General features: G+C 39.7%; 1 protein-coding gene across 5 annotated transcripts; it reads left to right on the forward strand.

The window, feature by feature from the left end:
* Positions 1-129: 129 nt before the first annotated feature.
* On the forward strand, positions 130-22,565 carry LOC311214671 (RNA-binding protein 27-like). 5 transcript variants are annotated; one of them, XM_084295392.1, is made up of 21 exons: positions 130-281; positions 1,690-1,808; positions 2,497-2,621; positions 3,763-3,857; positions 4,453-4,646; positions 5,395-5,655; positions 6,204-6,437; positions 7,699-7,833; positions 9,975-10,124; positions 11,950-12,097; positions 12,387-12,540; positions 13,646-13,909; positions 14,038-14,166; positions 14,886-15,008; positions 15,493-15,567; positions 15,674-15,838; positions 16,258-16,362; positions 16,471-16,662; positions 17,716-17,802; positions 18,256-18,366; positions 18,992-22,565. In XM_084295392.1, exons 1-21 carry the CDS (start codon positions 223-225, stop codon positions 19,076-19,078), a joined length of 3,012 nt encoding a protein of 1,003 aa, XP_084151518.1. In that variant the 5' UTR covers positions 130-222; the 3' UTR covers positions 19,079-22,565. The 5 variants fall into 5 exon arrangements, with proteins under 5 accessions (XP_084151518.1, XP_084151520.1, XP_084151519.1 ...); XM_084295394.1 differs by having other exon boundaries at positions 5,398-5,655; XM_084295393.1 differs by having other exon boundaries at positions 3,766-3,857.
* Positions 22,566-27,503: the final 4,938 nt, after the last annotated feature.

Genomic DNA, 27,503 nt, shown 5'->3' on the forward strand with positions numbered 1-27,503 from the left:
CCTCGCGCGGCGACCTCCGGGTCGCGCTCCCGGCCGGCCGCCATTGGCCCGCCGCGCGGCGGCGCCGCCGCCCCATTGGCCGGTTGCTGCCCCAGCCCCGCCCCGCCCGCGCCCGGCAGGCTCCGCGGCGGGGCCGGCCGCTGGTTCCTGGAGCGGGCCTCGGCGGGGGAGGGGCCGGGGCAGCAACCGCCGCGGGCCGGGGGCGATGGTGGCGGCGGCGCCATGATCATAGAGAACGTGGACGCGCTCAAGTCCTGGCTGGCCCGGCTGCTCGAGCCCATGTGAGGAGCGGGCGGGGAGCGGGACGGGGCCGGGGCCGCCTCACGGCCGGGCCCGGGGCCGTTGGGGCCGGGCGCGGGGCGCGGGCGGCGCTCGGGGAGGGCCGGGCCCGGAGCGCGGCGGGGCCGCACCGGCACCGGGAGCCGACGGGGGTGGGCCCGGGGCTGGGCCCGGCCGGATCCCGGCCGCGGGGTGCAGCCCCCGGCCCCCGGCCCCGCGGCAGGCGGCTCCCAGGGGGCTCGGTGCGGAGCGGCCCCGCTGCCCTGCCGGGTGCCGGCTGCCGGCCCGGTGCCTCGCCCTGAGGCAGCAGCGCTGGCTGCCGGCCGGGCCCCGCGCCCCTGGGGCCGGGCAGGGGGCAGGGGGTAGGCGCAGGGCCCGGCCCGCAGCCCCTGCCCGGCTGTGGCCGCCGCCCGCCGCGTTGCGGTGCAGGAGCCCGGGAGCCGCTCCCGCGTGGAGCAGGGGCTGGGCAAGGTCAGGGAGGGGCAGAGGCAGCCGGCGGGGGCTCTGCGCTCAGGGGCTGCGCCTTTCGGTGAGCGTGTGCGGAGAGCCGCGCGGTCTGAGGGTCTGTGGGCTCTTTGTTGTTAATTGCTGTGTCTGACGCGGCTTTCCTCAGCTCTCGGAAACAGGCGAATTAATCTGGAGTCGAGCTGCCTGACTGACAGCTCACTGGGAATTCCTTCACCAGTTGTCATCTGCAGTTTTCTTTAGGCTTGTTAGTTTAGTTTTTCATTATTTGAGGTGATTCGGGGGTCTACTCGCTCTATGCTATTTCCCTGCATTTCCATGGTTAACGTTATTAAAAAAAAAAAAAATCGGTCCTCTCTTTAAAAGTTAATTTAAAAATAAATCACCCAACTCTTTTGGGGTCCTTCCTACCCTCTGATAGTTTGCATTCGCGTATTTTTGAAGAGAGGCAGAGTGAGGAGCTGTGACACTGCCTCGGTGCTGCAAAGCCAGTTCAGTGCTGCAAAGCAGACACGCGGTGATTTTCCGGGAAGTTGCTGGGCTGCTCTGGGACGGCCACACTTGGTGGTGGCTGCGATGCGCTGAGGAAGCTGCAAAACACTGACGGCTGCTCAGTTGCCCTAGAGTTGGATCCTTGTTAAACAAGGCAGCAAGGTAGCTCTGCCGAAGCACGCCTGAGGAAGGGGCAAAAGACTGGGAAGGCTGCCAGCTGCGGCAGGGCACGGGAGGTGGTCACAAGGTGATTAAAGTGTCTGGCTGTAATTGGGGAAAAAAGATTGCCATCGCAGATATCCAGGAGTGGCTGTGTCCGTGCCGGGTGTCAGGGCAGCGTCCCGTGGCTGTTGCTGGGCTTTCTGCAGTGGCCCTCCTGCACCAGCGCCCGTCCGACACGCGGTGGTTTGGGCGTTCTTCAGCAGGATCAGGAATGGTTCTTTCTCTCCGTAGATGTGATGCAGACCCGTCGGCTTTAGCCAACTATGTTGTGGCGTTAGTTAAGAAAGACAAACCGGAGAAAGAGCTGAAAGCTTTCTGTGCTGATCAGCTGGACGTCTTTCTGCAAAAAGGTACCGTGGTCTACGCTTCTGTATCTCCTGTTCCCTGGTTTTCATTTCAGTGTGTGTGTGGGGGGAGAATGATACGCTGTTGTTTCCTTCAAAATATTTCTTGTTATCCATAAACTGATTATTTCTTACAGAGTGTGAAGGAACAAAAATCTTGTGTGTGTTTTTTTTTTCCACAAGATGGTTTTGTAGCCTGTCACGTTCACAGTGGGTGGGAGGAAATCCTCTAAAATAAAAGCTACCACTTGATTTGGTTTTAAAATGTACATCATGCTGCCAGAAGTTTCCGTATCAGATATTTGATAGCTTCTGAAAACCTGACCCACGTTGATCTCTCAGGCTTCTGACAAGCTTCTCAGGGCAATTTGGTTTAAATTCAAAGTGTTAAAAGAAATTGCTAACCCTGTAGCTAGCGGACTAACTGTGGATTTGATGTAAGTTTCAGTCACGCTTGGCCCTTAGAACATTGCAAATTTGTAAATGTGATTGAAGGAAAAGTCTCTTTTTTTTTTTGTCTTGTAATTCCATCTCCTCGAATGGAACTAACGTTCATTAACCTAAGGCATTGCTGCTCCTGATTTAAGCAGTCTACCCAGATTTTATTTTTTTTTTGTGGTCTCTTCTGGTAAAGCCATTCCAAACAATGAACTTAAATTGGTATATAATCTTTCTTTGTCTTCTCTATCCGCAGAAACTTCAGGTTTTGTAGATAAACTTTTTGAAAGTCTGTACACAAAGAGTTACCTTCCTTCTCTTGAACCCACGAAAGTAGAAGCAAAGCCTGCAAGTCAGGAAAAAGAAGAAGTCAAGGAGGAGGTAACCTTTTTTTTTTTTTCTCTACTTGTTTCTAATTTTCAAATTATCCCTGCCGTATCATCTGTGAGGTAAAATGCAAAAGCAAAATCTATTTTGTTGTGGCTAGTAATCTTTTTTTGTCCCTGTGTATCTGAATGGAAATGGAAGGTGATCATTCAGAAAGAACATTTACTTTTATCTAGGTTAATATCATTCAGAAATCCTATTCAGATGTCCCTGGCAATAAGAGCTGACAGTGATTTGAAAGGATTTAAGAGATGAGAAAGAAGGAAAAACATCCCAAATCATTTCCTGTTTCAATTTTGTATATTCTGTATGTCATCCAATCTTGTTTTGAAAGCAGGACCTTAAACTGGGCTATCCAGAGCCTTGTCAAGCCAATTCTTGAGTGTTTCTACCAATTCTTTATATATAATCTTAAACACGGATGAATTTTTTTTTAATAAGCCTGCCTTGTAGTATTGTTTTGACTTCAAAAACTCTTAAATATTACTGCAGGAAAACTTTTGCCACCCAACTTTACAGTAACTTCTAAGCAAAGTAAAATAGCAAATGCATGAAAACGTACAAAATGCGTTCAAACAGATTTACAGTATTGGGGAAACTCAGACTTATAATACTGCGTTTGTTGAGGCCAGCGAGAAATGTGATTACTTCAACTATGTGAACAGGTTTGGTTTATTGTCTTTTTTTTTTTTGTCTTTTTTTTTCTGGCTTTAAAGCATTTATTTCAAAATGTGAATTACCGGCCTGTCTATGTTGAGAGAAGTAGTTCTCCTTTGTTGTGTTCCTACTATGAGATTCAGAAAATGCCTGGTTTGTATAACTGCTAATTCTAATGGGATAGAAAGTGGATATAACATTTGTCTTTTGTGAATCCTGTTTAAAAACAAAAATTCAAAGTAGCTTTACTTTGGAGCCTCTCCTCTAGAGAAAATCCTGAAAGATTTAAAGCACAGAGCCCATCAACCTGTGCAGTGTGATTACTTGACGTGCTTAGGTATTCTGTGCAAGTAATACTTAAAATGTTGTTTTATACAAGATACTAACTCTGTTATGAAATTAATCTTGGTCTTTTTCATTTCATTAAAAAAAAAAAAAAGAAGCTATGCTCATGCTTAATTGGTGGCTGTCTCTTAAGCAGAATTTTCAAGAATCAGTTGAAGAAGAGCGGGATGGCAGGAAAAAGAAGCATTCTAGTCCACAGAGAAGCCGGGGAGATTCCAGTGAACAAAGGCTAGTAGTTGAACCAAAATGCTGATATCTCCTTCTGTATTTGCTGGCAGTCTTTAACTGAGGATTTTTACCTCTTTCTTAGGATTTTCACAAAAGCAATGATTTCCTTCCCACTTTTCTCTGTCTGCAATGTGTTTCAGTGCTGATCTCATGCATGAGAACCCTTCACTAGATGTTAGTCTCTTTGGGAAAGGTGACAGTACTTCTCAAATGTTAATACCTAGGGATGCTCTCGGTTCCATTTTTTCCCTTGTTAGATAAATGAAAAGCATTGTTGGGGTGCGGCAGTGTTCTTACTGCCCCTCCCCTATACTTCACCCCCAACACACACTGTCAACATTGTTTTTAGAACTTGTTCTGTTCATCTATAACTTTTCCACCTTTCCTACTTTTATTCATCCTCCTGTAGCGGGTTTCTATGAATGAGTGCTTCTGTATTTTTCTGTGTAATTGGAGAAATTCTGATTCAAATATATTTTATTTTTTTTTGCTGTCTAAACTGGACAGGATGGAAAAACGGTATGTTAATTTGCAAACTTGCTTTTGAATTGGGTTTCTCTTTTCATAAATATGGTCTACATATGTGTTTTTCTAGAACCAGAGAGAAAAAGAGAGATGATGGAAAATGGAGGGACTATGACAGATACTACGACAGGAGTGACTTGTACAGAGACAAGTCCAGCTGGCGACGAGGCAGGAGTAAAAGCCGTAGTAAAAGCAGAGGGGTAAGCCGAAGTCGTAGCCGCAGTAGGGGTAGAAGCAAAGACCGCGATTCAAGCAGAAATGTTGGTGAGTACTCAAGGTGTTGCTTTAGGACAAGATCTAATGTCAGTGACGTGTGGTGTACAGTCTAGCAGGCTGCAGGTGTCCTTGAGCAGTCTGAGCAAATTTTGAGAACTTCATGTTGCTGAAATCATTAAGATGCTGTTCTTCAGAGTAGAATAATTAAGGGAATTGTGTTATTCACTAACATCTTAATTTATCCACAGGTGTATATCAGTAGCTGATATTTATGTGCTGTATGTGTTAACAAAGCTGTTGACTTTTCAAAGACGTGCTATATTTTTGCTAAGTAGTATAAATCTCTTTCACTTTGTTATTGTATATTCTTAGAGAAGTTTTCTTTCTAATTCAAGGTGGTTACCACACGTTGTGCTTTTAGGGCTAATTCAGAACTGTTGGAAAACTAAGAGGCACAGATTACCACACATTTCAGTGTGTGTTGAGGCCACTTTAGTTACTGGTTTGTTGCTTTTCTCCCCCTTTCTACTTCAAAAGAAAGCTGTAATCCAAGAAGGGATAAGGAGCAGAAATTAACTAATTTCTGAAGTTAAAACCCTGTTTGCATTATATTTAGTTTGTCTTCCATTGGTAAGACTAATCTGCTTTAAGAACAATTTAATGTGCAGAACACTGAATATTTAAGTAAACGTCTATGCTGTTGTGTAGTATCTTTTTTTCAGGTCTCTGATGCACAGAACAAAGTATGAAGATGTACTTAATTTGTGTTTTTGTTGTTTTTGTTTTGTTTTCTAAGCAGAGCACCGTGAGAGATCAAAATTCAAGAGTGAAAGAAATGATGTTGAAGGCTCATATAATCCAGTTTCTGTGTCTCCAAGTAACTCTACTGAACAGTATTCTTCTGCACAATCTATTCCCAGTGCTGTTACTGTAATTGCACCTGCGCACCACCTGGAAAACACAACAGAGAGCTGGTCAAATTATTATAACAATCACAGCAATCCCAGTTCATTTGGCAGAAACCCTCCACCTAAAAGAAGATGTCGAGATTATGATGGTAAACTGTTTTCTAGTCTTTGGTTTCCTACCTCGTTTCAATAATTCTGTAACTTTTTTTAGGTATTCAAGTTAAGTGTAGCAAGTCAAAATGCAGTAGATTGTGGTGTACCTTTATATGTAAAAATGCATGAATGCCCAATATTTTACTGGGAAAGGAACTTACCTTGCTGACAGCAGTTCATTCATAATGTGACAGCTGCTGGACAGAACATAAGGATTTTGTTCACAATGCTACAGATTTGCCTTGGCAAATAACTTAATGACTGGCAGTTCTGAAAAAGATTTCACTACATGTGTTTAATGTAAAACTTACATATTCATGCTTTGTTTTTCCACGGCTTTTATTGTGCATACATACATATGTCTGTATGCTTTTATGGAAGATTACTATAATTTGAAGTATTTTGAAACCTCATCTGATAATGTTAAGTCATTGATTGTATGTTTTCTTTAGTAAGAAATTCCAGCAAAAACTGAGATGACATTAATTGTTGACAACTATTTTTTTTTTCCTTTAAGAAGATAAATAATTTTCTTGTTTTGCAGAGAGAGGATTTTGTGTACTTGGTGATCTTTGCCAGTTTGATCATGGAAACGATCCTTTAGTAGTAGATGAAGTTTCCTTGCCAAGTATGATTCCTTTTCCTCCACCACCTCCTGGACTTCCTCCTCCTCCTGGTATGCTTTTGCCTCCGATTCCAGGTCCAGCTCGCAATATGAGGATGCCAGTACCACAAGCTCATCCACAGGCACCACCTCCTGTTGTGCTTCCTGTACCGAGTGAGTTAAACATTTTTCTGTTTTACTGTATGTCACAAAGTTAAAATGATGGCTCTTTCTGGAAAGGATTTTTTTTCCTAATGAAAAAAATTTGAGATCTAATCTATTGAAAGTTCTAATACATCTGTGTTTGTACTATACTATGTGTTGTTCTTAGCAGCTGAGATCTGTTTTAGCTCAACAGTGATCTGAGTCTGTTCAACCTTTTTTCTTATCTCGTTGCATATTGTAAATTCTGTGAAGAAAAATCTTAGTATATTGGATATATGGTCACTCTGTTTCAGTACTCTTGACTCCAGTTACACAATACATGCTGTCATAGTTGTAACAAGTAGCAGCAGTTATGGGATAAGAAATAGTTTTCGTATAGGGTTAACACGAGGCAATTAGTGGGCAGGCTTCTAGAAAACATTTTACAGTGGTAATAGAAGGATTAATTATGAAATTAATCTTGGGGAATATAGTTGTTGTTTGTGCTAGTTTTATTTCCAAAACAGTGGTGCTCCTGGTGAAACTGTGCCTGGCTACAATTACGTGAAAGGCACCTGTAGATTATATCTGTTCATACACACTTAGTCTTATTCCTGCCTTTGTTTCCTTGGATTATGTATTTTCACAAACCCTAGTAGCAAAAGCTTAAAATGGCAAAGGTAGGAAATACCGTATTTACCTTATCTAAGGCAAGCTTTTCTACTTACCAGGATAACTTACTCAAAACTTTGCCTGAGCCTTTTAGAGGGTACTGAGTTGGCTTGCTGCTGTTCAGAGTTCTCTGATTGTAGTTGTGTTTTAGTACATTGCATAGGATTAATTCACTGCCCCTCTTTGGCTACATAGTAAATTGAAGTATGTGTATTGTATATGGTACAAACAAAGCAAAAATTAGTCAGATTCCTTGCCTGTTAATTCCTTTCACCCTGTAGTTTTTTGTTCTAGAACTGTAATCTAAATGTTGCTGGTATGTCTTGCTCTGAGCAAGCCTTGATTCTCCATGGCAGAGCTGAGGGAGGGAGGAGCTGCTTTCGTTAATGCAAGCTCTAACAGTAATAAAGCTCTGGGGAAGAAAAGTGTTTTTTTTGTTGTTGTTTTTTTTCCCCTCCTTAAGCTTCTTTCTGGGAAAGAGAAAGTGTTGGAATCAGAGTAACGTAACAGAGTGGGACTTCTCATGCGTTGTGATTATTTACAAGGAATAAACAAATCGCACAGAATTGTTTGTACGTTTTATCTGTGGAGTCTTAGTGATTCTATGATGTCGTTGTAGGACCACCTTTAACACAGTCAAGTTTGATAAATAATCGTGACCAGCCTGGGACAAGTGCCGTGCCCAGTCTTGCCTCTGTAGGAGCAAGGCTACCTCCTCCGTTACCCCAGAACCTACTGTACACAGTATCAGAACGTAAGCAAATTTCTTTTTTAAAATCTGCTTGGCATGTAAATTTAAAAGTTCCTCTGCTTGTGTAATTAGAAGTGATTACCTTTATCTTCCTCCAGTGAATACAAATCTAAAAAGAAGTCTGATGGCTTTCCTTGTGGTCAGTGCTTCATCTGCTGTTACTGTGTGAGATAGCAGTAGTGTTCTGTCACTGTCTGAGAAAAGATCATTTGTCAGGAGCTTCTTTTCGGTTTCATATTTTCAAAATAATAAAACTGTAGGATAAGAAAAAAAAGTGTTCATCTTCAAGCTGTTTAGTAGAACATCAGTAGAGAAAAGATGCATCTGCAAACTTGTAATTACTGTTTAACTTGGTCTTTATTCCTACACAATTCTGACTACTATTTCATATGAGAGACTTTTTTCTCTCATCTGTGTACCAAAATTTTCTTTAGGTTCTTCATATGCAGTAGTATTTTATTTCTGTTGTTGTTGTTTTTGTTTTTGTTTCAAAATTGACTTAATCCTGGCTTTCTAACTTAAGAAATAAAAAAAAGACTGCTTTCAATGGACATGATATCTTCCTTACAGAGCACTTTTTTATTTTTTTCATGAAAGGAATAACAAAATAGCTGGAGAAACCCAAATCATTCAGTTTAAATCAAATAAAATGTATATATCTTTGATAATGAAAATGGTAATGACATTTTCATGTTTTATGTGAGCAAAATAAGGTGATTAAAATCTGTTTTCTAATATACCTTTCTGGAATATTATAAATAATACAATGAATAATAATAAGTAATTATAATATTTATTGTTCTTTTTAACATAAATATTCTAGATTTTATTCAAATGAGAGCTCCAGTTTATGGTCCATGTCATTTCCTTCATGAATTCCATGCTTTTTAGAACATCAGTCACTCAAATATCTTGTTAGGATCTCTGTTCAGTTGTCTCCAAGTGCTGTCAGGCCATGCTACCATCAGATTCTTTCAGCTTCAGAGCTTCTTCTAAGGAGTGATCCCGTGTGTTGTAACTCACGGGGCATCTTTGACTTCAATTGCACTGTGTAATTCTCTTCTCCAAAACCTGTGTGGAGGTTGATTCTCACGTCCTGTTCTTGGACTGTTATGGTTAAACTGCTGATGAACTGCTCTTGCAATTGCTCGAAGAATCTTGGAAGAGAAACTTCTAGTTCAGCTCACACGAGTTTAATGAAAGTTCTTGGCAGAGTCTGAAACTCCTGACTGCAGATTCAGCACTGCATGACAAAACATCAGTGTTGAAGTTTTGAGGCATCTGTTTTAAATTGTCAAGTCTTCGTTGTCATTTTAGAACAAGGAGCTGACATGCAGAGTGCTTCAGGTCTTTTGGATCCCCCTGTATTGGCACCTGTTTCTGTTCCAGGATGTGCTGTGTTCCTATGGAGGCTTTTCATGGGTTTAATTCATTCAAGGTCTTGTATAGCTGTTCCATTTTATTGTTGGAAAAATACATCATCTTTGATGTACCTTGGACTAGAGGAACAACATGAGTCAATTCTGTCATCTTGTGTTCTCACAGTTGTCTCTTGTAGTTAAGTAATCGTTAATACTTTAATGAAGGTAGGCAGCTAATCTCGCATAAATTAAGATAATTTAATAGGTAAGTATCGGTCAAATCTCCTGATTTCTCAGCTTGCTTTGATTGGAATCGTTTAAGCCCATTCTTCTCCAAAAATCCTTCCCTGAAGTAACATAATCTGTTAGCGCAACAAAGACTCAAAATCTCTTTACATCTCAGGATAAGATGTAAGAACAAATGCTCAAACTAAATATTTAGTTGCTCCCCGTGAAACACTGTCAGACTCAGTGAAGGATATGATACAGGAACCTCACTTCTTTTTCAGGCACTTCATCATCAGTACTCGATAGTTGTGATCTATGCACTTCGTACAAGCAGTAGCAGTCGTTGAAGGGGAATATGCCCAAATAGACTTAGGCGTAAGTTGAGATGAGGGCTTTAAATAGCTACAGACATTGGCTCTACAACCTCTGTTCTCTCTTCTCTTCGTCCAAAACAGCTTCTGATTCTTGGACATCCATGCGTTTCCTTAAAGGAAAATTAACCCTGAGTCTTAAACGCATTTGAAAAATTCTTTCATTTCTCTCCTTTTTTTATAGATACATATGAGCCAGATGGCTATAACCCTGAAGCTCCTAGTATTACCAGTGCTGGTAGATCTCAATATCGACAGTTCTTTACAAGAGCACAAACGCAGCGTCCAAATCTAATTGGCCTAACATCTGGGGAGATGGATACAAATCCAAGAGGTAGGAAGGGTTTCTAGTCATTGCTGTTGCTATTTTTGTCCAAGAACGTCAACACTTATTTTCCCCTTTTTCAGGCTAAAAGCAGCATATTTTTTTTCTCACTGATCTAGTATTTCAGAGCAATTTTCAGACATCTCAACTTTTTTTAAAAACGCTAATACGACCATATTGAAGTAACAGCAGACTTACTGATTAAAAATAACCACTGGCTTGGAAATGTTACAAGGTTGGTTTGTTTTGGTGTTTTTTGGTTGGTTGGGTTTTTATTCGTCTTTAGCCTACAAAGGTACTTTTTGAGTGCTGTTGCTTCTAGAAGGAACAATGATACAGCAAGCTGACTTTAAACAGTATGTTTTGAAGAAACTTCTGATTTGCCAAGGGCATGTTTAAGAGCTGGGGCACAGATGTCTCGTCTGGTTCAATAGTAGTTGCGAGGGGAGCTATCATGTGTTTGTACTTGATGGTCTGACTTTGTCAGCCAGATGCTATATTAAAATAATTGTTGCAGGTAGAATTCTAATTCTCCTAGCCTGTAGAAATCCCAGTCTACATTTAAGTAATTCTGAATCATAAGCTGGATGAATGTGGATGTAGCGTGGCATGTACAAAGCCTCTTTTAGGATAGAGAAGAAGTCAAGGCTCTTCAAAGAAATTTTTGTTCTGCTAGCGTAGCTTTCTTTCTCCTTCCTGCTTTCTCCCCATGATCTGTAAGGGAAAAGTTGGTAAATTTCAGTGTTTATTGTTACACTTCAGTGCTTCTTGGTGGATAAGAAAGGGTTTTTTCCCAGTATTCCCTTCCCGTGACTCATCCTATAAAGAATATTTTTAAATGTTATTGTAGAAATTGTTGTTGCTGTTTTCATCTTAATAAATGTCATAAAGGCAGGGTTGGGGCTCTATTGCTGGTCTCTCTAAGAACCCATTCCAGTTGTAAGGAATGGGTCTGTGTTTGGTTATGGTGCTTCAGGCCGCTTGTTTTGCTGCCTTTGTCAAGTACCTGAAAGGTTTACTCTGAAATCATCCTCCAATGTAAGACTGAAACTGTATGCCTGAAAAAGCCTAGTCTTGTTTTTTCTTACGAGTGTAATCAGCAGAGCTCTGGCATATATAAAAACCACAGAAAATTGATTTACAACTCAGACTTCTTTTTAGGAGTTGAATATTTGGCATACACAAGAAGCCAACAGCAATAGCGTAATTTTCAAATGGATGTAATAAATACTTGGCAAATTATGATCTAGTGCTTCGGATTTGTGTTTGTAGAATTTGCTTCAGATAATAAATTTAACATCTCAGAGAATATAATTTCATGCTGTAGCTGTGCTCAATTGACAGTTGCTGTTGCTGAAAACTGGATGGAGGGGTGGCGAGGGGATAGCAGTGGGAGGAATGGGTTCTTGGTTGCCTTTCACTATCAAAGGTTAATTCAGGGAAAGTTGGTTGTTTGTTAAGCCCATGCCACATTCCAGAACTCTAAGCCAAAATCTCAGAATGTAGTGGGTTGTTTTGTTTTGTGGTGCTGGTGGTCTGCAGAACCTAAAGCTTCAGTACCTGCAAAATTAAGTTTTATTTTTGTTTCTTCAAACTGATACTAATCTTGAAGGTCGAAAATCCCATCTCTGCTTGCAGGACTAAATGCTTGTTTTCCTCAGATTGGTTTGTTAGGCTAGCAAGCAATCTCTGAAGTAACTTTATAAACAGAACGTAGTCTTATTTCTTAGGTTTTTAAAATCATCTAGATCTTGATGTTTAAATGCAAGCTGTCAATGTTTCCATTGATGTATGATAAACAATACATCTTTTCCATTCCTTTCCTTTCCTCCAGCTGCCAATATTATCATCCAGACTGAACCTCCCATTCCCATTACGAATAATAGCAGCAATGTAACTAGAGTTGTGCTTGAACCAGACAGCAGAAAACGATCTCCAAGTAGCATGGAATGTCCACCGCTGAAGAAACCATGGTTGGGAAAGTAAGAATTAATGACTGCAGTTGACTAACTGGAATGCACTTTAATGCTATCAGTGCTGTAAATAGAGTGATTCATTAGTCCCTGTAACTTGAGTGGGCTGAGTCAGAAAATCTATGTCCAAATAATAATCAGAGACTAACTACTAGGGGGTAGGGTAGTTCGGTTGTTGTTACTCTCTAGTCTGTACTTCTAATGAGAAAATAAAAGTTAAATGTGTATTAACAATGGCTGCCCTACTTCGGTGCATTTATGTCTTTCTGAACGAATATCTTGTTCTCGTTTTCTCCAGGCAAGCAAATAACAACCAGAATAAGCCAGGATTTTTGAAAAAGAATCAGTATACTAATACCAAATTAGAAGTTCGAAAAATTCCACCAGAAATGAACAATATTACACAGCTCAACGAACACTTCAGTAAATTTGGAACTATTGTAAACATTCAGGTAAAAAACAAAGTACAATTTTATTTCTGCATGTGGGTATTTTATTTCCCCTGGAGCCTTCTTGAATACAGTAGCCGTACTTTGTTTCTGAGAAATCTTAGCGGAGACTAACAAAAGTAGGTAATCAAATTCAAAAAAGCCTTTTCTTGGTCCTCTGCCTTCATGAGGTCTTATAACATTTGAAAGTCTTGCAAATTTAACAGTATCTATCAGGCTTTTGAGCAACTTGAGCATAAATTTTGAGAGAGATCTTCCAGCAAATTCTGTTTTGTATGGAAGTCCTGCATTATTTCTTAGGATTTGGGCAATGATGCTACAGGAGAGTCTTTATGCATCAGTTTACTATCATTTTGCATCCTAGAATTGGCTCAAATTCAGTGGTGTTTCTTGCATTATAAGAAGTGGAAAAGCACTGTATAAGCAAAACGCAGGTAGTTGCATTGTTAAAGTACTACTTAATTTCCTTTTGTTTTGTTTACACAAAACAATGGCCTCCAGAGTCCTTGCTTAGAGGTCTGAATAAAGACATACCTGGGAGGCCTCTCTATTTCTTGAGTTGACGGTTTTAGCCTAGCCCAGAAGATGGTAATTAAATGATGCATTTAAAACACATTACCTCAACCATATCGTACTACGAAGTATGTTTTTATTTCTGTGATGATTAATTTTTGGGGGAAAATTTGTCTGTTTCATGATTGCTGGATAATGTTTCTTTGGAAATATGGTGAATCTTTGCACTACGTATCCTTGGACAATGTTTTTATTTCAGAAGAGTAGAATAAAAAGCTTTGGGCTTTGTATCAGCCTCTTCAGTCATATCCCAATAGTGTTTTACTGTGCTTTGATTATCCAGTGATATTTGCTGGAGAAGTCTCTTTTATTATTTATTTGATTTTATTTTACTGCATATAGTCTTTGCTGTAATTATGTGTGTTTTCCAAAATGTACTTGGCTTTAATTATATAAATAGTTACCTTCATTTTTGAGCTATTAATATCGTTAGATATTCCACTTGTTCCTGCAGATTATTTGTAGGTTGGTTTGCTACTGGTTGAGATGTTTTCTTTCTTGAGAAATAATGTATTTTTATGACCTTTTGTTTTAGGTTGCTTTTCAGAATGATCCTGAAGCTGCACTAATTCAGTACTTAACTAACGATGAGGCCAGGAAGGCAATTTCAAGCACAGAGGCAGTTTTAAACAACCGGTTTATAAGGGTGTTGTGGCACAGAGAAAGTGAACAGAATCCCCCATTGCTGCAGCAACCACAGCAGCAGTCACCCTCACAGTCTCTTCATCACCAGCTTCACCTTCAGCAGCAAGCCCTGACCACGCCTCCAGCCGTAACGATGCATAGCAATATGTCAAAGGTATGCTTTCATAAACAAACCTTCGACATGCTGAAGGTTATCAGTGTTCTTAAGTGACAGCTGTTGACTTTAAAATGCAGAGTACAGAGCCTTTCTCATTTATTTTTTTAATATCTGTTGATACACAGGCAATGAGTAAACCTCTGGCCTCTGGTGCCTATGTCCTTAATAAAGTCCCAGTGAAACGTCGCCTTGGAGCAGCAGGTGGAAGTCAGTCTGATTTAAGTCAGGCTGGGGCTGTAGGAGAGGATTCTCAGGTATGTTTCTGAAAGCTGACCATCTTTGTACTCGCTTAAAGCTTTTACCCATTAGCTGAAAAAGGGACCTAGCAAATAGAACTTGACAATTCTGTTCCTAGTAGATTATTTCCTTATCACTGAAGTTCTATACAATGTGGTCAGTCACTTCTTAGTTTCATTAGCTGCTTATATATACTAGGGAGAATTATTTCAGAAACAAAGTACCACTATTTTAAGTATCATAAAATATTTTTGGCAGTGCTTCCTATTAAACAAATTTGACAGCCTACATGGGACGTCAGCTTTTTGTTGATAAATCTGATTGCTTTTCCCAATGAGGTATAGTGACTGTTACTGCCTTATTTCTTTTAAGTGTTTGATCTGTAAGCGTGATGTTAGTTTGTATTACCAAGCTGAATATAGTGCAGTTACAAAAGATTGGCTTCAGCAGTGTTCCTAGTGGATATTGGGATACAAAGGCAATTTTGGATAACGACTGAAATAAATTATCTTGTTAAAACATTTTCTGCAAAAGTGTGTAACATGATTGCTTCCAAGCAAATTGACCGTTAGATTAATGACTTTATGCATGTATTTTAATTTACGAATCGTTGCATAAATCTGGAAGCTTGTGTTTGTTTTATAGAATATCTCCCTTTAAACTATATGATGGTGGTATATCACATTCTTTTTAACCTATTACATATTTCTGTGTGTGTGTATTTTTACAATTTCAGACATTTCCTACTTCTACAAGCCACTCAAAAACGGTTTACAGTACTTCAAATTTAAAGACAGCTATGAAGCCTGGTGCAGGGTCTAAACCTCATGATGTGCAAGAAGCTCTTAAAAAAAAACAGGTGCTCTGCTATATGTTGACGACAGTGTAGTGGTCAAAGTACTTTAAAAAGAAAGGACTGAAAGACACATTAAACCTCAAATACTGCTATGTAGCTTTCTACACATGATCAGTGTAGCTTTTATGATTCACTTTTGCAGATGCAGGTTGAGGGTTGGTGTTTTTGTTTTTAAAGAGCAAGCGATAAGGGGTTGTTGATATTTTTCTGGTTTTAATCTCTGTAGATGTGAAAACTTAAACGACAGCACAGGATATTCAAGGGGTGTTGGAAGGAAAGGAAAAAAATAATAGATTACCTCAGAGCAGGAAGTGGGCAAGTTTTAATTGTTACTTTCCAGAGCAGATATAATTAATACTAGTGTAGTTCACAGACTAGTAGTTTTTATTATGGCTCTTGCTTATATATCTTGAAGAAGAAAATATGACATACGAGTACATACAATGCTAGACTGCTTTTTCTGATTCGAAGAGTTTTCTTCTCACAGGAGGCAATGAAACTCCAACAAGACATGAGGAAAAAGAAGCAAGAGATGTTAGAAAAACAAATAGAATGTCAGAAGGTAAGTTTGGAATGGCTTCCAGTAAATGTGTTTTGATTTTTTTAGGCATCTGTTCAGTGCTGTTCTTGCTAAAGTTTTATATTCCTGCTCTTTTATTAATACATAGATGTTGATATCCAAGCTGGAGAAAAATAAGACTATGAAACCAGAAGAGAGAGCAGAAATAATGAAGACCTTAAAAGAGCTAGCAGGAAAAATATCTCAATTAAAGGATGAGTTAAAAACTTCATCTGCAACCTCTACACCATCAAAATTAAAGTCCAAGACAGAGGTATTTATTGTACAAGACACTTGGTCATCAATCTCCTATAATTGTTTCTAATGATGTGTCCTAAAAACACAACACTGTTAGATCGGTGTAATTCCCAGCAGTACTTTGAATTTGAGCGATAGCTATGGAGAACCAAGCAGTAGTTTTAAGTACCTTGGGTGACCCAGTTTGCATATAACCTACTCGAGCTTGTTCCTGTTCTGAAGTGTAGAATTCTGGGTCCCTCCAAAAGGTGGGGGGAAGCACATGGAGGCAAGTAAAACAAACAACTGAATTTAGAGGAAGATATGGAAGTTGTGTGCTGGTCCGCCTTTATCTTTTATATAAATTTATTGCTAAGGTGGAATTAAATATTAAAAGCAGACATTCATGTTCTGCTTTTCCCATGCACTTTCTCTTTCTATACATTTCTCTTAAAGGCACAAAAGGAACTTCTAGATGCAGAACTGGACTTCCATAAAAGACTTTCTTCTGGAGAAGACACAACTGAACTGCGGAAAAAGCTAAATCAGTTACAAGTAGAAGTAAGTGTGTCTGCATTTATGTTTTTAATGTATTTGATATCTAAATGTTTTAAATCCTTTCAAGCTGCAGATAAGCTTTATATATTATTTGCCTTTTTTTTTAAACAGGCTGCCCGTTTAGGTATCTTGCCTGTTGGTCGAGGAAAGACAATGCCAGCTCAAGGAAGAGGAAGAGGGCGGGGTCGTGGTGGGAGAGGAAGGGGCATGTTGAATCACATGGTGGTAGACCATCGTCCCAAAGCACTAACAGTTGGAGGATTTGTTGAAGAAGAAAAGGATGAATTGTTACAGCACTTCTCTGTAAGTATTAGGTTACGTTAAATAGAGAAACGGGAGAGGAGAGTTGGAGATGCAAGTCTTTATTTCTGTAATACAAACAAATTTATCCTGAATTCATGGAACAGGCTATGGATAACCAGTTTCAAGAGTTATCAAGGATGTAAATATAATGTCTTTTATAGGTGATTTACAGTAGCTGCCCAATGCATTCCTTTAATAGGAAAAGCCAAATGGCTTCATCTTATTAATTCTGTAAGTTAAACTTATTTACAAACTTGTACAGAAAATAGCTGGTAGTTTGCAAGCTGAGTTAATCGATATGTTAGTATCAGACCTGAGTTAACACAATAAAAGATAAACACATTGGACATTTCCTTCAGTTAACACTACCCAGAATAAAATGTTTCCCTTTGCAAACCTAGTAAATTTGTACGGGGGATAATCTAATACTTCGTAAATAGATAAATTTGTGTGTGTGTTTGTTAGTTTGATGCTTTGTCCTTTTTTTTTTTTTTTTTTTTTTTTTACATCTATCATTGCTGTGTACATTCAATTTTTTAACATTATGCAGTATACCGTTTCTAAAGATGCAATGTTCTGTTAATCTAGCCATACTAGACTTTTTTTTCCTGTTCCATGAAAAAAATGTTCTGTACTTAGCATATTCAGGAGCTATATAGCAAAGTTTGATTCCTACAGATCAAATCTCTTCTTTTGCAAGTAAATAAGCTCTAAAGGACTTAACAGCTCTGTAGTAGTACAAGATTGAAAGGCAGAAGATATAAAGTGGTGAATTCTCTGGATTCACCTGTCAGCTATATAGTGCCTTTTCTCCTGCAAAATAAACCCCCACTTATTAGAACGTTAATAAGTCTGAGCTGTTGCCCAAAAATACAAGTACAAATGCTACAGCATTGCCAGATGATGCAGCTGAGATTTGTCTCTCTTTTCTGCCCAAAAAATAGCAAGGTTTCAGTAGTGCTGTGGTACAGAACAATGTATTTGTAGTACATGATGATCATGTTTCTGGAGGAGAATATTACTATTTTTCCTAATCAGTTTTTCCTCTTACAGAAATTTGGAGATATTGAAGACCTTCAAGAAGAGGATTCCCCACTAAGTGTTGTTCTAACTTTTAAATCTCGCTCTGAAGCTGAGAATGTAAGTGAAATAATGGCTTATTTTTTTTCCTGGTTCCAAACTACTCATGTCTGCTTTCTTGTGTTTTAAAATTGAGCTAGCTTTGATCCTGCTATTTCAAGCTAGATAGCGCAAATACTTGTTGCTTTTACGTATAGTTTGCTAAAAGGTGAAATAACTCATGTTTAATAACATGAGTTAGTAAAGGTCTTTTCTGATGTAGGTTCAATGTTCCCATCAGTGTAGAACTCTGTTAGTCTTTTCAGATTGATAGTAGATGAGCATTGTTTATAGGTTCAGGTTTAAATGAAGTTGCTCTTGGAGACTGAAGCAGATGATTATTATGTGTTTGAGATATTTTGATACACCTCTGCCGTGATAGGTATTCACTGGGTCTAGCTCATTATTGATGATCTTAAAAATCCTTTACTTGATTCTCTTTTTGAAAATATGTTCATTTTAAACACAATGTAGGCTGCTAACCAGGGATCCAGGTTCAAAGACCGAAGACTACAGATATCATGGTACAAACCTAAGGTACCTTCTGTGTCAACAGAAATTGAGGAAGAGGAGCCTAAGGAAGAGGTATGAAAATATGTTGATAAAGTTATCACTCTTTTAACAGTCTAAAAGCTATGAGCTCTTTTCAGATAGGTTTTTTGTTTACTGAGAAATTCCATTAAATGTTTCTGCAAGCCAGAAACTGAACTGTTTTTCAATAGTCAGGTACAACTTCCATGTTTTAAAAAAGGAAAGAAAAAAATAAATCCATTCCAAAAACTTAGATTTTTAAATTGAAATGATAAACATCACATCCTCACATATGTACATGCTGCTAATCTTTTTTCACTTTATTAATTCTCTACTGAGGGATAAGTCCTGTACATGTATATTCTTAGATTGTAATTATGAACACTTTAAGGCTTTTAAAGGCTTTTCTGCCTAGGCATTTGACAGACACTTGTTTCAGAGAGGGTGGGTGGTTGTTTATTCCTGCTTTCTTTGAAGTTTGGCTTCCTTTCCCTTTCTTATGTGTGAGACTACTGTTCTTTCCTAAAGCTTGTGGTAAATAGTTGTGTGCATTTCAGTGAGATTTACTGTAAAGAAGAACCTGATGTAAAGAGCAATGGGGAGTCTGTGTTGTCGTACAAGTTTCCTAGGATACAGCATGGAACTTCTTTGTTTAAAAACCATTTTTTTCTTTATCTAGGAGACTGAAACCTCAGATTTATTTTTGCATGAAGATGATGATGATGATGATGAAGATGAGGATGAATCCCGTTCTTGGAGAAGATGAAACTTGATGTTGGAAATGTATAATTTTAGGAATATAGTTCAAGCTATATCTTTTAAACTTTTATTTAAGAAAGTTGATGAGCCAAAAAAAGCTTTACTTTCTTTTCAAACCACAAGATTTAAAGTGAGCAAAGTTTGTTATAAAAACATTTCAGATAAGAGCTGTGATGCCAAGCTAGCCAAAGGCCCAGTAACTTTTTACAGATTTATCAAGCTCACCAGGGTGGTGATTCTTTTCTATTTAAGAAGGTTAAAAAGAGAGAAAGAAAGTGAATACTAGTATTTTCCTGTCCTATTTTCGTGTCACCTGTATTACCTTGTTTTGTTTTTTATAATGTGATTGATCTGTTAGCTTATAATTGAAAAGATGTTACAGGTTTTATTTAGCAATATTACAGGCTTGGGGGAAAGACACAAACTTTCATTAAATGTTATGAAAGAAAAAATGCCTCATTTACTAATTGAAAAAAGGTAGCATTTTATTTCATATGCAATCACTCACTGTAGAAATTATTCGTGGCTAAATTCATCCTTCACTTATTTAAGGATGTTTGAAGGCCACACAGTTTCTATATTCTGGTTTTTGTCAGAGGAGATGGAAAAAGTAATTCAACAGGTTATTACTATAATATTGTCCAGTTCACTCTGTTTCTTCAAATCCTGCTCCACAAAAACATCAGCAACGACACAGATTTGAGTGAGTGTTTGAGATTTCCTTCTGTAGTTTCAGTACAGTGTTCAAATTTAAATTATACTGTTCATCTCTTGCATCTCAGTATTTGTGAATATGATGTTTTATGCTTTCCCCAAAAAGAATGAAATTGGGAACTGCTCACCAGCCATTAGAAACTCTTCTTCCATCCCTGTTTTATTTATGTTCAAGCCAAATCTGTAAAGTGTTCAGAGCAAAATATTTTTATCCAAAAAATGTCAGTCTGCTGGTCAGTGAGCCCTCAGAGTAGTGTTCAGACCTGGTTTGGGAATGTTAACCATTTATCTTCAAGTATAGTTTTGTTCAGACACATTTAAGGTGAATACCGTTACATTCTTACTTGCCTCGTCACTTTACCATATTTAAAAAAAAAAAAAAAAAAAAAAAAAAGGAAAAAGCAAACACACACCAAAAATGGTGTATAATAATAGAAATTAGTATAACAAGTTTAGATACTTAAGCCATGTATCTTAACTGTTATGTGGCTTTTGCAGTTCATGAACAAGTGTTTTCCTTAACTCTCTGTATTTGTACCGTACACTTTTCAGTACATTTTTATGTACTTTTCTATACAAAATAAACAATGTCGGTGCAAAACTGTGCTCCTCTTTTGAATAGTTTACCAGAATTATTTGTCAGCAAATTCCCAACTAAAGAAAAATTTGCATCAAGACCTCTAAATTTCAGTGGCTCTGAACTTAGCTAATGACATGGAGTTGAGCAAGCCTTTGAGTTTACTGTTCCCCTGTTACCTTTTTGCTGTGGTGGAATATTAAAAATCAAAATAGTATTTTTTTGTTTGTTTGTTTCCTTGTCAGTTGAAGATAATATGCCTTTCAGTATTCTTCTTCACATTAAAACCTCTTTTTATAATTAGGACTTTCCTGCTAATATTGAGGCTAAATTGCGTACATAAAGAAACAAGGGAAAACCAATCCTACATACTTAGAATGTCTTGATTTTTCTCCCATTATCTCTAATGTTTTTTTAATGTCTGTGGCTCAGTCAGTGTATATTTTGAAAAATCCATTGCAGCAACCATATTTGAGTCCTGACAGTTTAAAAATGATAGAGGGAACAAAGGATTTATATATTTTTTTGTACAGAGTTTTTTCTTAAACTGTATAATTTTGTAAATATTTTGCTTTTTGTGTACTAAAACTACCAGCGTATAGATTTCAATAAGAACTGTTGTATTTTTGTATTTGGAAAATGAAAATTACAGTGAATGAATGAAGCTGTAAGAAAAATTGCAGTAGCCTTTGACACGCGTAGAATGGGATTCCTTTTCATATGGTTTTAGCTCTAAAATGACACCTGATTGGCACGCTATATTCAGGGACACTCGCCCTTTCCCACACGTGCTGGCTTTTCAAGTTGGGCAAGACAGGAAGTAAGCGACTGTGGTAGCTTTATTTAATGATTTTTGGAGAGCTTCACATGATTACTTTTTTTTTTCCCTTTAGAGTACACATTGGCAGGCTTACATAAATCCTCAAGTGACATCCCAAACATGATTTGTAAATGCTGAGGCACAAAAATGAGTTGTGCCTCTGAACTCAGCTTGTGTATTGAAAGCATGCTATTATTATATTATTGGGGATTTAAGTGATGGGCAGCATAGCAGTATCTGACTTGCGGTGTTTAAGGAGTATAAAAGATGCTTGAAAGTGACCTTCATTTTGCCAAAGCTTATCTCCCTGTACCTTAGGATGTATGTACTAGGCAATATTAAACTGTTCTTTTTTTTTGCGTGTGTTTTTTGTTTATTTTAATAGGTAACATGACAGTACAGCTTGCTTTATGGTAACATTTTATTGTGAAATTAATGAACTTCAGAGAGTACATTAGATAGAACTTATAATCAACACTGGGACTTCTGTACACCAGCAAGTATATTTACAGGACATGTATAATAAGATGTTACCAGTCTAAGCATAGTGTATGAACATTGAAAGTGTATGCGATCGGAAAAGAAATTATCTGTTACATAGAATTATACTTACCTCCCTTTCATTATCTAATTAAGCTAAGCAGAAAGAACAAAACCCCAACAGTTAAAAGGATAAATATGAAAACAGTTGCCTGCTTATTGTGGAAAATCCAACACTTTTTTTTCCTTAGCAAAATCATGTGAAAAGGAATAAAGTTCCTCTTGGTGTATAGTAAACTTGTACTATAGTTTTTACAAAATTGTGAACTTGTGTAATAGTATAATAGGAGATATTGTTGAATTTCTAACTGTTTATACATTTAAATTCATATATGTAATGTTTGTTTTATTGATTACAATCTGAATTTCTAAGATGCATGTTGAATTTTTGCAATAAAGATATACTATGGAATGGTTCAAGATTTAGAAAAAAATGAAAACTAACTTAAATAAATTGGACAGCAGAACCATTCAAAAAAAAATACAATTATCACAAAAAGAGCGTTATCACTTTTTTTTTCTGGAAGTATGTGTGAAGGGTATTTATATGTGGAGAATGCAAGCAAGTTTATTTTGCTTAATAGTGAATGTTCATTAGTAATTGCTGAATCAGGTAGGAGAAAAATCAAGTGCTTCAGTGCTCTGAAATGGTGCAGATTAAGATAGCTAACTTGTTGGGAGAAGACACAGGTGATAAGCCCTAGTCATATTTAAGTGGGAGCAGAGTTCCAGCAAAGACAATGTTACGCTCTGGGGACAGTTCAAAATTCTAATATGAAAACAAGAATGTTTTATAGATTACAGTGGATTCCATGGTCTCTTTTACAGATTTCCAGTATTGCTGGGTTATTGAAAATAGCGAGTGCAAAACCAAAAATTGTATAAATGCAATCTTTAACCCCTCAGCATTTTGGTCTGAAAACTAATTTATTCTTTTACTCTGTTTATCATTAACTTTATCTTTGGTCTTTCCTTCTTTTTTTTTCTCTTATTCTACTTCCTCTTATTCCCTTCCCTTTCAATCTTGTTTTCATGAATGTAAACATTTGTGATCTTTTCTTACACTTTTCTCACATTCCTTTTTTTTTTTTTTTTTTTTTTTTTTTTTTTTATAACCTGGATTGTTGGTGTGCTGCAATAAGACTTTTGGAAAGAGACGTTTTACAGGGATGTGATTTTTTTTTTTTCCCTCCCTCCTTTCTTCACTGCATTCATTCTGAGGGATAGGGGGAGGAGTGGAAGGAACCTGCTAGTGCATTTAATTGTTGTGATTATACTTTCTCTCTCTCTCTCTCTCTCTCTCTCATCTCTGTGGTCTGCAATATAAATGTTTTAGAACATGAACTGGCTTTTTGTTATCGTAGAACAGAGTTCTCATGATCAACCTATGCCTTTTGCCCTATTTTCATTGTCAATAATTTAATTTTAGAATCCTTCCACAGTCCGCTTTCCTGTGTATAATATAAATAATCAATCACCAACTTATCCTCATTATTTTGCAAGATGCAATAAAATCCCTTGAAGAAACGGAGTCTAGACTTTGAATGGGAAATATTTTGTTCCTTTTAAAAAAAAAAAAAAAAAAAAAAAAGGAAAAAAAAAAAAAGCATTTTTCTGTATGATCAAAATTAATCTTAATAGCAAAAAAATAAAAAATAAAAATAAATCAAGAAAGGAGAATAGCATTTTCTATTTGTGTACGTATGTGGCTTTGGATAATTTTTTCCCTGCCTTTTTCAAATATTTAAATTTTCCCTATTAAGGAAAGAACTATGTTTTAGTAGGATGTGACTAAATCAACGGAAAGGAATTTCAGCCATTTTAAAGAAAGGTACGCCAAGTAACTGCTTTAGCTGAACGAATACATAAAGGTAAATTGTTCCTCTAAGAAGAGGTTCTTGGCCTAATATAGTAGTTACACTTCTGTCTGTATGAAATTCAATAGTAATTGTATATAGAGAGGTTTCCTAAATATGGTAATATAATTTTAATTTTTCTTGAATCGTGGGATCCAGTTCTGTCTTGTGTATCCAATGTATCCGTTGGTAGTGTAACACCTTTCTGCTTCTTGTCAGGAGTACTGACACAAGCGTGCGGCTGAAGATGGAGACATGGTTTGCGTGGTGTTGGCCGGTGCCAGCAGCAGCCTTCCCGGCGTCCCGGCTCCAGCTGGCCGAGCAGCGCGGTGCAGAATGCTGGGCTTGGGGTCTGTCCTTGAGGAGAAAGCAATGAGAACCTGAAACCTTTCTTAGGTGTGAGGACTCTGTAGGCAGTTAAACCAGTGAGCTATGCCAGTTTTTACTATTCCACTTCCTCTAAAGAACACTTTGGTGCACTTGCGCTGCTGGTTTTCTGTTTGTTTATTTGTTTACTTCTATGATGGATCCATAGTAGCGGTAACCAACGTGCCACCATTGGTTTCACTAGAGGTTTTTCTCTTTTTTCCTCAGAATTGCCCCCGGAGTGTTTCCGGCTGATGCTGGTTAGTTTTAAGGTAGATTGATCTGTGCTAGACCCAGGGCTTGTGGCTCTGCAGGTGGGAGCCAGATGGGGGAAGCCAGTGAGGGACAACAGCAACAGCACAGTGCTTGGCGTCGGGCGCTCGCCCCGTGAGGTTCAGAAGCTCCCAGAAAAGTGCCCTGAGGTACAGAAGTGCCCTGAGGTACGGGTGGGGGGTGCAGGCGACAGAAAGTGCCTGCGCCAGGGAAGTGTTCAAAGGGCTTTGACCTCCATCCGGGGGCCTTCCCTTCAGCTGTAGGAGCCAGGTGTAAGCGGGTGAGCCGTGTAGGCTGGAGAACCTCACCTGGCGTTGGTGAAGCTCCCCTGCAGAGGGCAGGAGAAGGCCGGGAGCTGCTCCGCGGCACCCGAGGTGCTTCAGCATCCCTCGGGTGTTCCCCCCGTTGGAGACGGATGCAACCGGCAGTTAGAAGCACCAGAACCTAATGTTTATCTGAACTTGTTGCTGCTGTTAGAAATCTGCATTGTTAGGTATTTGCACGTTGTGAATATCGGAAATGAGTTCACATCACTCGGTTAAAAGTCAGACAGCTGCACGAACGGAGCGTTTCCCCTCAGCGGCTTGTCCCAGGCCTGCACACGGAGCTGTGCCCTGCAGCGCCTCGATAGCTGCTTCGTCTGGAGTGGTGGGGGTTGCTCCGAACAGGGTGCAGCCCAAGGTTTATTTTTTTATAAAACTGTGAGCATATTACATTGGCATTCGGCTGCTGGAGCTCATCAGCTTACAGTTTTTCCACTTACAAGTCAGGGGCCAGCAGTTTCCTCCACCTCCTGCAGTTACAGGTGTCCAGTGCCTGCACTCCTCCGTGCCTTCCTCCCACCCGGTGCCCACCCCACAGCATTTTCACTGCCCTCTGCTCATCCCTGCTGAGGCTTCTGGGGGTTAGTTGGGACTTTTGCAATAAGGATGAAGTGCTCGGCCAGTGTCCAACACCGCCTGAGGATAGGTGAGTACAGCCTGTGTTCTCATGCCCCTGTCAGGCAGGGGCGCCTCGTTTGGTGCCCCAACCACCCCCAACGCAGGCCCGCCACTGCCAGGCTGTGGCCACGACGGCAGGGGTGAGCCCGTCAGGCCATGCCCTCCCCTCTGCTGGCTGGTGTTGTTTTTTTGTGTCATTTGGACCTTGAGCAGCAATGACTGGGGGGAGAGGTTTCCAGAGGGACGCCTGTGCCTATTCCCTGCCCGTCCAGGTTCGTGCAGGCCTGCAGAGAGGTGAGTGCAGCAGCGCTGCCAGCGGGCTGCTTGGCTGGTGTCTCGAGTCTCGCCCCTAGCTTCATCCGTCCCCGCCTGCACGGTGGATTGCATCTCTGGGGAAGAAGGGAGATGCAGAAAATTTATTGGAAACCATGTAACACAGGATTTATGTTAATCCCAGGATAAATATATTTTAAAGCAATATCTTCTGTGACCCTAGCAATGTTCATCCAAATCTAATGCATTTTACTGTGATTTGTCTGCTTGCTTTTTTTTCAATTTGATCTTACATGCGCTTTCACAACAGGAAACTCAGTTATGATGATACAGATTTTTATATGCTGCTGTGTTTTTTCAATATTTTCCTCCTTGATGTCTTGTTTTTAACCCTGGCATAAATTGAAAGTTTATAAACATATTCAGCTGTGATCTTGCAGCTTTCATATGACCCAAAAAATCATATTAATAGAAAAAGCTGATGTTGTGGTTTTTAAACTTGTGATTGCACAAATACTGAATATTGCACACATGAGGCAGGACCCTTTTGACACTACAAGAAATGATAATTTTCACTCTGGCCACCTCTCAAAAGAAGAGCGGAGCACAGCAGCTTTCCTCTGCCGCTCAGTGGCTGGGTTGCTGGTATCGTTGGTTTGATTTGTTTAGGAGCCAAACCTCCTCTGCTCTTTGCCTTGGTCGTGTGAGTGTGGTAAAGCTCCACGGTACTTCTGAGGTAAATGTAGTCTATCTAGTCTGCGCATGTTATACTGGTAGCCTTAAAGCACTTCTGCTCCGTGATTTATTTAAATGGTAATAAATTATACATTTCTGGCACTTTAGTAATTCATGTGAAAATTATTTGGAGTCAACTCAATATAATGTACCTCTGCGTGGTCTCTGGTGGCTAAAGATATGTCAAACAATTTCATCCACCCTTCGTTTTCGCTTTTTAATGTGACTTTGGGTTATCTGTAGGTCAAAGAAAAGTGACGAGGAGTTCTCTAACAAGCAAATTTCCAACTTCTGATACCCATATTAGAAAAGTATAAATCATGATAGACGTATGTGTAACTTGACACATATTTAGGCCTATAAGAAAGTATTTTTACCATTAGCAATGTAAGCCTTTGCACGGTTTGGGCCAGAGCCTCCTTGCTTACTCCACAAGCAGGGGCACAGACCTTATGGAGAACAAAGGTTCCCCTCTCCCTGTGCCAGGCACTGCTGCTGCAGTGAAGCCCCAGCACCGCTGCCCTCGTTTCCTAGCACAGCAGTTGGCGTAGCGACATCTGGGGCTGTTGCAGGAGCTGGGAGGAGGGACGGTCACCCTTGGAGGCAGCCCAGTGGGGAAGGCAGACCCTGCGAGTCTCGGTGCTGCCTTGGTCGGTGCTGCTGAACCTGCTTCCACACAGGAAACAAGTTCCTGCCCATGGTTACCCCTCAAGATGCCTGCGTGTTGCCCTAGGCATGCTTCTTACGCTGCTATGCTTCAGTGAGCTGCCGTTAAACACTTCTCTCAATTGTCTGAGCTCTGACTGGCTTTGAGAGGAGCCAACACCTCCTCTGCAACTTTGCAGCTCCCTGGGAGCACGTTTCTGGCAACCCTCACATATAAGTGTTCCCTGGAAACCTAAACTTTCTGTGCAGGAAGCATAACGCTTTCCACAGGAGGTGGCACGGCAGCACCGCTGAGCCAGGCGCTGCTGAAGGTGCGGGGCAGCGGGGTCGGCTTCCAGGCAGAGCGTGGGGACGGGCGCAGCGCGCGGTGGGGACCTGCGCAGCGTGGGGCTGTCCCCAGGCAGAGACGTTTTGTGCTCTGCGGGTGTCCTGGGCTGCTGGGTAGAAAAGTCTGTCATGAGCTGAATTCTCCGAGCTCAGCTTGTTACCTGTCAGCCTGAGGAGTTCTTATACGTGGCTTGGGCTTCCTTGAACTAAATTCCTCCTAAAGGGAAGGGGCTCCTGGTCTGTTTCTGATTCCTGTTTGCTCGGTGTGAATTTCTTCTTTCTTAGTCCGTTTGCTCAAGCAGCAGAGGTGTGTGCTTACAGGCTTGAAAACTTCAGCCTGGTGC

The sequence above is a fragment of the Netta rufina genome (genome assembly GCF_964035555.1).
Source record: "Netta rufina genome assembly, chromosome: 14".
NCBI classification, from domain to species: Eukaryota; Metazoa; Chordata; class Aves; order Anseriformes; family Anatidae; genus Netta; species Netta rufina.

What these genes read in the sequence shown, in the direction of transcription:
- LOC311214671 (XM_084295392.1), top strand. Translation starts at nt 223, where the DNA reads ATGATCATAGAGAACGTGGACGCGCTCAAGTCCTGGCTGGCCCGGCTG. An exon ending in GCCCGGCTGCTCGAGCCCAT is followed by an intron (nt 282 to 1,689) that starts GTGAGGAGCGGG and finishes TTCTCTCCGTAG; the next exon opens with ATGTGATGCAGACCCGTCGG. An exon ending in TAAATCAGTTACAAGTAGAA is followed by an intron (nt 16,363 to 16,470) that starts GTAAGTGTGTCT and finishes TTTTTTAAACAG; the next exon opens with GCTGCCCGTTTAGGTATCTT.